Source organism: Gigantopelta aegis, chromosome 8 (genome assembly GCF_016097555.1).
Source record: "Gigantopelta aegis isolate Gae_Host chromosome 8, Gae_host_genome, whole genome shotgun sequence".
NCBI lineage: Eukaryota > Metazoa > Mollusca > Gastropoda > Neomphalida > Peltospiridae > Gigantopelta > Gigantopelta aegis.
Window position 1 is genome coordinate 34,824,576 of NC_054706.1, and position 13,010 is coordinate 34,837,585.

General features: G+C 31.6%; 1 protein-coding gene across 2 annotated transcripts in view; it reads right to left on the reverse strand.

Moving 5' to 3' along the window:
• Positions 1-13,010, reverse strand: part of LOC121378667 — a 159,300-nt gene that overhangs the window by 134,382 nt on the left and 11,908 nt on the right. For both annotated transcript variants that reach the window (XM_041506945.1, XM_041506947.1), the window contains 18 exons: positions 12,820-12,946; positions 12,173-12,258; positions 11,736-11,820; positions 10,443-10,586; positions 10,076-10,152; positions 8,869-9,115; positions 8,104-8,316; positions 7,681-7,803; positions 7,389-7,538; positions 6,022-6,204; positions 5,673-5,813; positions 4,714-4,893; positions 4,306-4,437; positions 3,742-3,939; positions 2,948-3,079; positions 2,178-2,375; positions 1,567-1,707; positions 246-443 (listed from right to left, as the gene is read on the reverse strand). In XM_041506945.1, the coding sequence (XP_041362879.1) occupies positions 246-443; positions 1,567-1,707; positions 2,178-2,375; positions 2,948-3,079; positions 3,742-3,939; positions 4,306-4,437; positions 4,714-4,893; positions 5,673-5,813; positions 6,022-6,204; positions 7,389-7,538; positions 7,681-7,803; positions 8,104-8,316; positions 8,869-9,115; positions 10,076-10,152; positions 10,443-10,586; positions 11,736-11,820; positions 12,173-12,258; positions 12,820-12,879 (2,688 nt within the window). In that variant the 5' untranslated portion in view covers positions 12,880-12,946. The remainder of the gene's footprint in view (positions 1-245; positions 444-1,566; positions 1,708-2,177; positions 2,376-2,947; positions 3,080-3,741; positions 3,940-4,305; positions 4,438-4,713; positions 4,894-5,672; positions 5,814-6,021; positions 6,205-7,388; positions 7,539-7,680; positions 7,804-8,103; positions 8,317-8,868; positions 9,116-10,075; positions 10,153-10,442; positions 10,587-11,735; positions 11,821-12,172; positions 12,259-12,819; positions 12,947-13,010) is intronic.

Consider the following 13,010-nt stretch of genomic DNA (forward strand, 5'->3'; position numbering starts at 1 on the left):
AAACCTAACCAAAACCAAATGGAAACAAATCAGTATTAATAAACTTGCATTTAAATTCATAGAATAAAGTTGTACATCATTGTTCTTTCCCAAAATGTTTACCTTTTCACTTGTTGACATGTTAAATCAAATTACAATTATTAATGAAAAGTACTTTTGGTGTACAGAAAAACAAATTACAGGTCCATTTGGGTTTTGGGTGGTGAAGGGAAATAAAACTAAACTTATTGAACGACGAGTCTTACATCAGTATCTTCATCTCTAGCATAAACTGACTGGATCACAGTGGTGTCAAGAATTCCTGACCCTTGGGTATGGCTGGAACGATAGATATCTTGAGAGAATTGTGGAGGATGGTTGTTCCGGAATACTTGAATTGTCACATCTATTTCAACATCCGATGTTAGGGATGGGGTACCACCATCAAAAGCACGTACTCTCATCTAAAATATATCAAAATTTATAAGATACTTTTATCTTATTAAAAAAAAAGAGATGAGAAACCATGAAAAACATTATTTAATCTTATTTGAATCTTATTATGTTCTTTAATCATATATATATATATATATATATATATATATATATATATATATATATATATATATATATATATATATCATCCTTTAATATAATCCATATGATTTTGATGGTGGGGTTATTATATTTCAATATATATATATATATCATGTGGATTATATTAAAGGATGATATCCACCCAGTCAAAATCACGTGCTCTTATCTAATACACTCAGACATGATTGTACACCCTACCAAAAAATCCTCCAGATTTTACTCGAAGATAGCGATGTTAATGCAGACTGATAGATGGCGAATTTTGTTTTCTCTGGCACCATAAATTAAGGCGAAGTGCTCCGAATGACCACTCGTTAAAATTATAACAAGCAGAAAATAAAAATTGGTAACAGAATATTTAAAAAGTGGACATCCATTTTATAACGGAAAACAATCATGTCTGTATACTGAAAGATGATAAACCACCATCCAAATCATGCACTGTTGCAAGATGATACCCACCCAATTAAAATCATGTACTCTTATTTAATGCGTATGTAGCAATCTAATAACGTTGTGGACCTGACAGCAGTCTGTGTGCCACTATTAGTTTGATGTCCCCAAAAGGTTCAGTCCTGCACAGACATCTAAAGGCTAACAGGCCGAAAGATGATAATTTGATAAACCTTCATCCATTTCCTGTATGCATGTAAAATAAATAGGATTGTAATCCCTTGTACTCTTTATCTAAATAACAAACTCCTGTATGCCTAAATATACTAAAATGTGATAAACCACCATCAAAATAGTGTACTCTCATTTGTAATATATTGCTAGATTGAAATATATTGCACAGTGATAAGCCACAATCCTAAGTGAGGAATCTTATCTAAAATAAAACTCTACATGAGCTGTGAAGAATTTAGAAGCATTTAATTTATTACTTGCTTGACCATTTAAATAGCAATATTCATATTACTAATCAATACAAAATTACATTAAATTTTTTTACATGCATAAAAAAAAAGGTTTTAAAATGGTGAAACTTACATTGTACTGTGCTGGTTTTGGAACAGCTGCCAGTCTCAATGGACGTCGAACTCTGATTATGCCATCAGATTTGCCAATTTCAAAGAAGAACTTGACCTGTTGATCTCCAACAAGTTCGTAGTAGGTTATATTGTTTGGAGCCTATAAATTTAAAAAACCCACATTAACAGTTCGTCATGAGTTTTCACTGCATGTAATACAATTACAACTGCTGCTCCTAGTTTGTTTTTTGTGCATTTTATAGTTTTAATAATGAAAGTACTAAATATTATTACTAATTTCACTTAATCCAAATACTCATTACAACAATTGGTGCTCGTTAAGGTGTAGACTACATTTGTGAAGATTCATTATTCGGCAAGTTGTTGTTATAAATGTCGGCATTCCTGTCTACTCTACAGACGTGACTTTAAGTGATTTTTTAATACTTTTATGGGGCATTTTTGTAATTATTGATTTAGAAATATGTGTAAAATGAATTAAGAAGACACTTAATTGTGGAATTTGAAATTTTAGTGTATGGTCTGGAACAGCACTTTTAATACCATTTCTGCAAATATAAGTATGCTTACAAACACACAAATATGTTCTCAATATTGCATAACATTTACCTGAGGATCACCATCAGTGGCTTTTACAGTAATAACAGGATCCAACACTGGTGTCGACTCTGGAATTCTCTTGGAGTATACAACTCCAGGTGGCCAAACTGGTTTCTGGAAGTTCCGAGTCACAGTTACAAACACCAGGCCTGTAGCAGATCTGGCAGAAATATCAGCAGTTGCTGTGTCCCTTGCAACAATTCGTATCTTTGAAAAAAAGGAAACAGTGAAATGATATATAAATACAAGAAATATAGGAACATGGGGCTCACACTGCAGAGGGGGATCATAAGCCTTTCTTTTTGTTTATATTCACACACACACACACACACACACACACACACACACACACACACACACACACACACACACACACACACACAAAAAATAAATATGGTTTGGGCCTCATATGTATGACCCTATTTTCTATGGGCCTGAAATAATGTACAGATAATTTAATAAATTGATGAATTAATAGATTATCAGCTAATAAAAAAGAGAGTGTCACACCAGTCTTTTTACTTATTATATAGGTAAATAAATGTACAGTTCAATAGAAACATTTAATTCAATGAAGTTACTCAACTATCATGTTCACCAACTCCCCTTGAATGAGCAGGAATGACTTGAGACAGATTAATGCATAAGTGAAAGACAAACATGACTACATCAATTTAAAAACACACAAAAGCACCATTAATGTGAAAAGAATTTGTAGAGCATACCACTAAGGTTTGACGTAATTTTAAACGATGAACACGTGGTTAAAAGGTACTTACTGTCAGTGAATTTTTTTCAGTATCCGCCAAGCTTTTAATAAGTTGAATTTGTCCACTGTCAGAATTGATACTGAAGAAATTGGGTGATTCATCATCTCCAACCAAGGAGTAACGTACAGTCCTGAAGCGAGACTAAATAAGGAAAAAAAAATATTTTTAGAAATCTTATGGTTACTTTTAATGTAGATGCATGTCATCTATAGTTAATAATTTGAAACAAAACAATTTAAACTTACAAACTGCTAAAACAAAATCATAACACAATCACCTTATAAAACATTATAATGCAGAAAAAGTCTAAACAACAGTAGTCCTATAACTACAGTTTAAGAGTAAATATATGTGCTGTTGGTTATGGAACATTATTGGCAATATTTGTTTTTATTCCTTCATTTTACCTTTGTAGAACTTGCACCAAACCTTTGATGATAATTGTTTTTAAATCCAGTGCATTAATCCTATAATTTCTCACATCTCAGTTGGTTACCCTAGCCCTACACAGATATATGCCATAATTCAATTTGTGTGTTTATTCGTAGATAAAAAATATTGATGATTGATTGGTTTAGTTTGAACTTCAGCTGGTGGCAAACTGTGTCAGTCATGCTAGGCCTCTCTCAGAGTAGGTGTCAATTGTTTTTTTTAAAGTAACTAATTGTCATAAATTGGTAAAATTATGTTTTAACAAACTAAAACAAAGCCTACATATTATTTTGTTGCCCATGTCCTATTCCCTGAAAGATATCAAGAATCAGTACTCTGAAACAACATTAGAGAAGAACAATGACACTTACCTCTGTATCTGAATCTGTGGCATTAACTCTTAATATGTTTGATGGCACTTGCCGATCTTGACGGAGGACCACTGAATATGGACTTGCAAAGAAGAGAGGACTCCTTAAATTTCGAATTACAGAAATGGACACATAGGCTGGATTTGGCTGAGCTATTTTAGGAGTTGGTTTACCTTGATCTCGGACATCAACAGTCATCTGTAAATATATCAAAGTAATAAGAGAAAACATTTTAATTAAAAAAAGAAGAAGGATGTTTAAAATATGGCAGCATAGAAAACAAGGCATTTTTTTTATATTTCCTAAAAGCTTTTTTAAAAAACAAAAAAACTTTCATCAATAGATCACATAATTTCAGAATAATATCCACCTATATAAAACATTGTCCAATTTTGTTTTATTCTGTTTCTTGGGACTGCTACTTCTGAACATCTACTACATAATAATTAGATGATCAAAACAATTGTATATTTTAAATCACAACAGTACAAGTACTTATTTAACACTGATTACACTATATCATTGTAAAATATGCAAGGGTAATATATCCATTTCTATACTTACGCTGAAACTGTTAATGTTTCTGTCTAAGGTTGGAGATCTATACATATAGATATTTCCATTAGCATCAATTCGAAAATATCTCTGCGATATCTGATCACTGGTTATTGCATAAGACAACTGGTTGTGTGGTTGCTGAAAAAAAACAGGAAACAATATAATTAGTTAATAGAATATGGTAAAAATTTCAGTGTGGTGCAGTTTCATTAATGAAATATCAATGTAAGTTAACAAGTTAAGAGAATTTTTTAATAATTTTGTTTTAATGGACTTCATTTTGCATAACATTTATTTTTATCCATAATGAATTTAAAAAACTTGCCTTAAATAATGAAATTTATATCTTTATTAAAAAATTTAAATAATAATTATAATTGTTGCTGTAAAAAAATTATGAAAACAGTAACTTACATTTCGGTCTGAATCAGTGGCTACAATTGAAAGAACTGTTTCTCCAAGAGGATCATTTTCATAGATAGATGTTGAGTAGTTCTGTGGTTGGAGAATGGGATTTTGAAGATTTCGATTTATGCTTATCGTCACAGTGGCAGTTCCTTTCAATCCACCACCATCAGTGGCTATAATACGAAGCTGAAAAAAATTATTGTAAAAAAATCAAATTACTATCACTGATTATAATGCTTAATAGAACAAATAACATAAATTTATAGCCATACATTTCCTTCTGTAGGCACCAAGACATTAATATATATATATATATATATATATATAATATATATATATATATATATATATATATATATTAAAATTTAGAATGTTAATTTTTTAATGTGAATTTTATTTTAAATATTTAGAAATAAAAATACCCATGTTTTTGTGTTGCTAATTGTTTTCAGTGGTTTTACTTATCAAATGTAATTAGTTCCAGCCAATTTTTAAAGCCCTGCTCAAATAAATAAAATAAAGACATCTTTCAGCAATCAATAATATATGTGACACATGGCACATTTCACATTTTGTCAGTATATTTTATTCTGTCAAGATTATCTGTTTTTGATTTTAAATATTTATTACTTTAAAAACTTCCTTGCTTCAATATGGCAGAAAAATTATTACAATTCTAAAGTAAATAATTATTCAATATTAATCTTTACAAATATGTTTAAATTGTTATGAAAATCCAATTTAATATTAAAAAAATATATGTATTAAAATGTTACTGGGAACAGTTCTCAGAGTAGCCCAATGTATACTTACTATGTACTGCATAGGTAAAAGTAAATAATTATTCAATATTAATCTTTACAAATATGTTTAAATTGTTATAAAAATCCAATTTAATATTAAAAAAATATATGTATTAAAATGTTACTGGGAACAGTTCTCAGAGTAGCCCAATGTATACTTACTATGTACTGCATAGGTAAAAGTGGGTCAGCAGCAACTGACCGGAATGAATCCGTATTAATCTGACCAGTTGTGGTGACAGAAAAGTAATCCAGAGCTGAAATATCACCATCCAAAGAGTAGGTCACTTTGTCAAATGGATCCTGAAAAAATTGTTAACTTTAAATTATAATTCAAAGACTGTTATTGTTGCTGAACTAATGACAATGTTTTGTAAATGATTGTGTTTGCAGAGTTAACTGTAAAAACATAAAGAAGAATGGGGAAGAAGGGTGGCATATTCTGTGCATGTAAATACACTATTTGTAATACAGATAAGAAAATAGAAAAACATATTGTGTGATCTCATACCACAGTATCCGATTCAGTGGCCACCACTTGAAACACAGATCTTTGCAGAGCCATGTTTTCATCCATGGTTGTTTGCAAGCTTGATGGAGTAAAGAAGGGTGCATTGTTGCGGTTCACGATCACTGTTATATCTTGAAAAGCACTAAGCTTTGGGTTGCCTCCATCTTCTGCTATGATTCTCATCTAAAAATATTAAATATTTCAACACATCTGATAAACACAAGCAGTCAAAATGTTATGTTATAGAGAATTGGAAACAAACCCAGAAAACCACAAAAGTTAATAAAAAAAACATTGATACAATACAATTCAGGGTTCGAACCTAATCATTTGTTATTTAAGACTATGTTTTAGTTTACAATACATGTACAGTTATAATGTTTAAGTAAATTGAATTAGTCCAGTACTGTGATAGTGTGGTACAACTATCTGTAACTAAATACTGATAATATTATCTGCCATTTAAGCTGCAGTACTTTTACATGTTCTTGATAATTCATTGTCCCAAATTTTTAAAGTTCAAATTAGCCTATGTGTTGTTTTAGATGAAGATTATTATTATTTAGAAAGAAAAAGATGATATATAAAACAAAAAAGGCAATTATTTTGGCATAACCACTTTTGTGGCAGGATTTCAGTTTGCGCAGATCTGCTCCAAGATAAGTCCATTAAAAAGAAACCTCTACATAACAGAAGTCCAATCTGGCCTTAGTTACATACAAATCTTTCTCCACAAGGGTGTCTAGTACTTTAGTGACAGTCAGAAATACAGGTACATATGAAACATACACTACTATATTTTCAATTAAGTAACAGGTTTTTTTTATCCCTGACTCCCTGTTTAGTCCACAAAATAGAAAAAAGGAAAATATTTGTTAAGAACACCCGAACACATTCTAAACTATGGCCAAAGATGTCTAACAAGATTATTTCAAAATCTGGTCGATAGAGGGAAACCAGCTGCCACTGTATGCTATTCCTACTGATGAAGCTGCAAGGAATCTTTTATATGCATTTTCTCATAGACAGAATTGTACCTATCATAGCTCTTGAGGTACAGGCCATGGGGAATGGTTGGGATGGGGAAAAAACTCCAGTCCTTCAAGGCAATTGATCACATGACCCATGGCACCTAAGGCAAGCAATCTTCCACTAAGTTACATCACACCTTCAGTCCACAAAACAGATGCAATCCTATAAGTTCATGCATTCTGGAAGAATCCTTTATGTTGTGATAAATCCTTAATCACATGGAATGTTAAGTATATCATGCCACGATAGTAACATCAACAGGCCACACATGTTCTTGGTTCACTAGAACTAGATTGTTTAATTACTTGTTTAATGTCAGCCTTCTAATTACTTACCGTATACCGAGTTGGACCTGGGTCTGTTGTGAACTGCTGACTCACTACCAGTTTTCCATCATTTGGGTTAATGTAGAACAACCTCACACCAGACTGAGGATTAATGGATCCTTGATCAAGTCTGAAGGTAACTCGACTGTTAGGTGTTCCCTGTAAGAAAGATATTACAAAAACATATAAAGTGAAAATATTATTTGAATTATTCTGACAGTTGATCAAAGAAAATATTTTGAAAGAAAAAAGTGTCAAGAAATAGATACTTTTTTTTTGGAAATAGCAATAACATACATACCGGTGTGTCTTGATCAGTTGCTGACAGATCTACCAAGAGGTTTCCAATGGGTACAGTCTCCAGTCGTGTGACAGTAGCTTGACCTTGATCAAAGCCAATTACTGGAGGTGAATCATTTATGTCCTGAAAGTTAAAAAACAAGCCATATTGGAAGGAAAGGAATGTTTCTGTTATTACATCTCAACATATTTATTTAACCTACAGTCACTAAAAGTGCATTATTATAGATGCAAGTGGCACATAATCTTTGCATAAAATAAATATATTAAAACTGTAATGAGTTGCCACTTTATGGAGATAACTATGGAGAGATAAAACATAGACTAATTTCAGTTCTGAAGGCTACAGAATAGACTAAGCCAGTGAAATTTGTTTCAATGTTGCCATTACATCTGATACGATTTCAACAACAAGGATACATACCACAACACTGACAGTAACTGTTGCTGTGGTTGACAATCCAGGTTGATTTCTTCCTCCTGAAGTTGTCACTAAGAACACATACCGCTGTCTCGTCTCATAGTCCAATGCTATAGCTGTTGTAATTTGACCATTCACCGAATTGATACTGAACTCTGTCAAGGTATTATCTACAAATTCATATGAGATGTCCTTGACAGTGTCCAAATCTTCAGCCTAGAAATAAAGAAACATACCATCTGTCATTTTCCAGTCTGGGTGGTGACATTCGGACATTGTGCGTAGGACAGCTACGTCTAAACCGTAACTGGATATGGGCATGTTAAATCCATACACCTTGTTTCTACATAAAGTGCCTGTTTGTGTCTGGTTAATGAAGATTAACAAAAACACACATGAACATGATTTAACATCTGACACTCTCAATGGAATTAATAATAAATGGACCTAAAAATGTGATATTAAAAGAAGCTTTTAGTGGGAACTATAAATTGAATTTATAATTGTGAACATAATTTGTAAAAGTATGTGTGCTAATATAATTGCTAATATAATTCAGAAGTGGAAAACTGGATAAAAACATAAACAAATCGTTAATGGGAGTACATTAAGAATGAATATTCGAAAATGGCTTGAATGCAATATAAGCTAAAGTCAAAGGATGTCAAGACAGCAGAATCAAAGAAAAGAGAAAAAAGGAAATTTTAGTTTTTCGAAAGACAAAGAGCACGAGACCAGTACATAAATCAGAAGTCAAAGAGCACTTACTTTAACTGTGACTACAGGCAGACCTGCAGTACCTTCGTTTACTGATGCCTCATACACAGTCTGAACAAACAGTGGAATGTTATCCTGTACATCGTTAACAAGGACAATCACTGTGGCTGATCCCCGCCGTGCATCGCTCGCTTGGTCAGTGGCGTACACCAAGAACTCAAACCGCTTATTAGTCTCATAATCCAGTGGTGCAGTAGTCTGTATCTTTGCATTTCCTACTCCTTGTTGTATTGAAAATCTGTACACATGAAAACAACAACCATCACTAAATCTCCTTCTTGGTTTGCTTGTAAATTAAACATTGTAGACAAAGAGGGAGTGTGGGGGTATACGGAGGAAGAGAAACTTTTTCAGATGAAAGGAAGGAGTCGGGGCAATGCCATGACATATTTTAAACAATCAAACCAGGATGTTACACAAATAAACTGATAAGAAGAGATATAAAGTAAAAGAAAATGAAAAGACACCTATTTTAAAAATAAATTATCATTTGTGGTTCTCTTCAAATTATTAATGATTGTTATTAAGCATCATACAACAATTAGGTCTTTTAAAATACTGCTCAAAGGTTAAGCAAAATTAATGGGTTTTGCAAGATGGTGAAAACATTCCATGAGTTACACAAGAGTTCAGTGAAATGAAAAGATAAAACATGAAACAAAAACTTCCTTGTTGGCTAAAACAAATCCAATGCAAAGCAATCCTATCTCAACCTGATTTTACAAACCAATCAGTAATTTATTAAATATAGTGTTTCTTTAGGTTAATTCATGAATCGCGTTTGTAATGTGGACATGTATGGCTTGCAAGACAAATAATTCCTCTGACTGTTTGTGTGATGAGTGTTGTGTGAAATATTATGCTGTGTCCAGTCCACTTTCATAAAGCTTCATTATATCATTGGTGAAAAGGCGAGAAGCATGGTTTTAGATTCACTTCCCAACAAACACCACAGTAAATAATGTTCGTACCACAGGCTTTGATACACACACTTTCAAATATAACACAGCCCACAGGTTTACTGAATGTTATGCCTTCTACCTAATTTATGGCATTCTATTAATTAAAAACAATAATTTAAAAATATTTAAAAGTTCTCAAGTTTTCTTCTTTTTTTTAAACAGACATTTAAAAAGTTATAGAAATACAATAATCAATTATAAGGCAATGTTTAAAAATGAATAAGACTGCAACTTACGGAAGTGTGCTATAGATAGGAGCAATGCTGTAAGTCAGTTGTGAATTTAATGTATTTGGCTCATCATTGTCAAAGGCCTAGAAGGAAATAAAAAATGTAATTGCACACAATGCATAGACAATATACATCAATTTATCTCTAAAGACAAAATCAAAATGAAAGTTCAAATATTCTTTGTTCTTCAACATAAAATAGGCAATGACATACCATAAATCATTTACTAATTTGAAACAGCTGTGTTACCCAAATGTTTCCTGTTACCAATTTTTCAGGCTAAACAAATAAATAAATTTGTAATATTTCCACACTTAATAAAACCCTTATTCTTAAGGAAACACTGATAAAAAAGCAGCAGCTAAAAACATACCTGGATAGTACCGACATCTACTGGTGCTGATTGTCCTTCAGTGACAGAGAATGTGTATGAGTTGCCAACCAGACCAGGGCCTGTGAACACTGGTTTATTGTCGTTGATATCTGTGACTATGATTCTTAGACGTGTAGAGTCAGTCTAAAAAATACGTCAAATAACAAAGATAAACAAGCAAGACAAATCAAATGTCCAATAATATGGCATTTCCATAGTTTAAATAAGTGAAGTATACACACAATAATGAGATCTACTGATGTAATATTTTCATAATTTACATGTGTAATGGATACATAAAATAGTGAGATCCACTGATGTGAAGATTTATAGTTTATATGTGTAATTTATACACAGAATAGTGACCCACTGATGTGAAGATTTTATAGTTTTATATGCGTAATGTATACACAGAATAGTGATCCACTGATGTGAAGGTTTTATAGTTTTACATGTGTAATGTATACACAGAATAGTGATCCACTGATGTGAAGGTTTTATAGTTTTACATGTGTAATGTATACACAGAATAGTGATCCACTGATGTGAAGGTTTTATAGTTTTACATGTGTAATGTATACACAGAATAGTGAGATCCACTGATGTGAAGGTTTTATAGTTTTACATGTATAATGTATACACAGAATAGTGAGATCCACTGATGTGATTTAGTGATCCACATGTGTAATGTGAAGAATAGTTCCACTGATGTGAAGATTTATAGTTTTCTATGTGTAATGTATACACAGAATAGTGATCCACTGATGTGAAGATTTTATAGTTTTACATGTGTAATGTATACACAGAATAGTGATCCACTGATGTGAAGGTTTATAGTTTTACATGTATAATGTATACACAGAATAGTGATCCACTGATGTGAAGGTTTATAGGTTTACATGTATAATCTATACACAGAATAGTGATTCACTGATGTGAAGGTTTATAGTTTTACATGTATAATGTATACAAATAATATTAGTGATCCACTGATGTGAAGATTTATACACAAAATGGTGATCCACAATTGTGTCATTTTTTAAATGAAAAAATAGCATATATGTCTAAAGTACATGTATATACAAAAAAATATCACTGATATGACATTTCAACACAAACACACGACATATCACATATCAATTACGCACTCCGACTTTAGATCAAGGAATTGCTTACAGAAGTAGTTAGCCGAATTACAACTTCAATGGGCACTAAAACCAATCACATGATGTATCACCAAACATTTATATTTATACATGTATATAAAACTTATAAAAAGTAAATGTCACTTACCAAAATTGGATCTTTCACAGTTATTGTTAAATTATATTCTGGTGTTGATTCACGGTCCAGTAATCTGGTATTTCTAACCTTGCCACTGTAGTGAACAAATATATAAGTATTCAGTTAATGAAATTGTGTGAATGTTTAACATGCAGCTCATTTACACATTCATAAATGTATAATCACAAAATTATTCATTCAAATAATATTTTAATAAGACAGAAATCCTTTTATTCACCAAATAATTTTTTTTAAATTTAAATATTATTTTGTTAAAATCCCAACACATCAAACAATAATTTTGGACTGGGAGTGGAGAATAAATATTAAAGACTAATATTCACAATAGCTAATAATAATCAATCCAGTATGAATAGGATACAAAACTGTTCTTTTTTTAATAATAATGAATTTGAAGTATTGGTTTCATTATTTTATCAACTTACTCAGTTTGTCCAATTGTAAAAGTATTATCTTGTGGATTGATGACATTTGCAAGAGCAAACTGCAATGTATTTCCATCATCAGTCACCTGTGGAGGAAAAAATTACTTTGACTGAAGAATGCATTAGTTGCTTTAACATACAACAAATAATTTGCTAATAATTTTTAGCATACTGACTATACTTCATTTGTTAACATTGCTTGTATACATTTTATAACAATAATTACTTAAATCGGTTTTTTTTAACCCATGTATTAACCATATACAACCAGTTTTATTAATGACTGAAAACATATTCTTGCATAGAAAACAAGTTGTTCTTGGTGCTTTTTTTTCTTTCTGTTTTATATATACAGTAAAGTACTCTTATAATGAACCTGAAGGGACCATGATAGTTAGTTTGTTATAGCAGTAGTTCATTGTACACATGTGCATAAGTTGGTTATTGATGAATAGGGAGATTAAACGGGACTTTACGATCAGTTCGTTCTAAGCATGTTTGTTATAAGTGTACTTTACTGTATTATACATTTCTTGTTGTTTTTCTAACTGTGATGATTCCCTTAATTGCGTATTTCAAAACTAATAGTTGTTGTGGATGTTTGATTAATTTCATACTATATAAATGCATATAATTAAACAACATACCGGTGTGATGAATATTTCCTGGTTCACATTTATTCCCTCACTCACATAGATTGTGTACATGTCTGCAGGAATAACAGGACTTTTGTTTCCCGTTGAGGTAATGTCAACAATAACTGTAATAGTTCCCCTGCAATTATAATATACTGAATGTTACACACACGATATGGGTCTGGTAACCTACAGGTTATGAC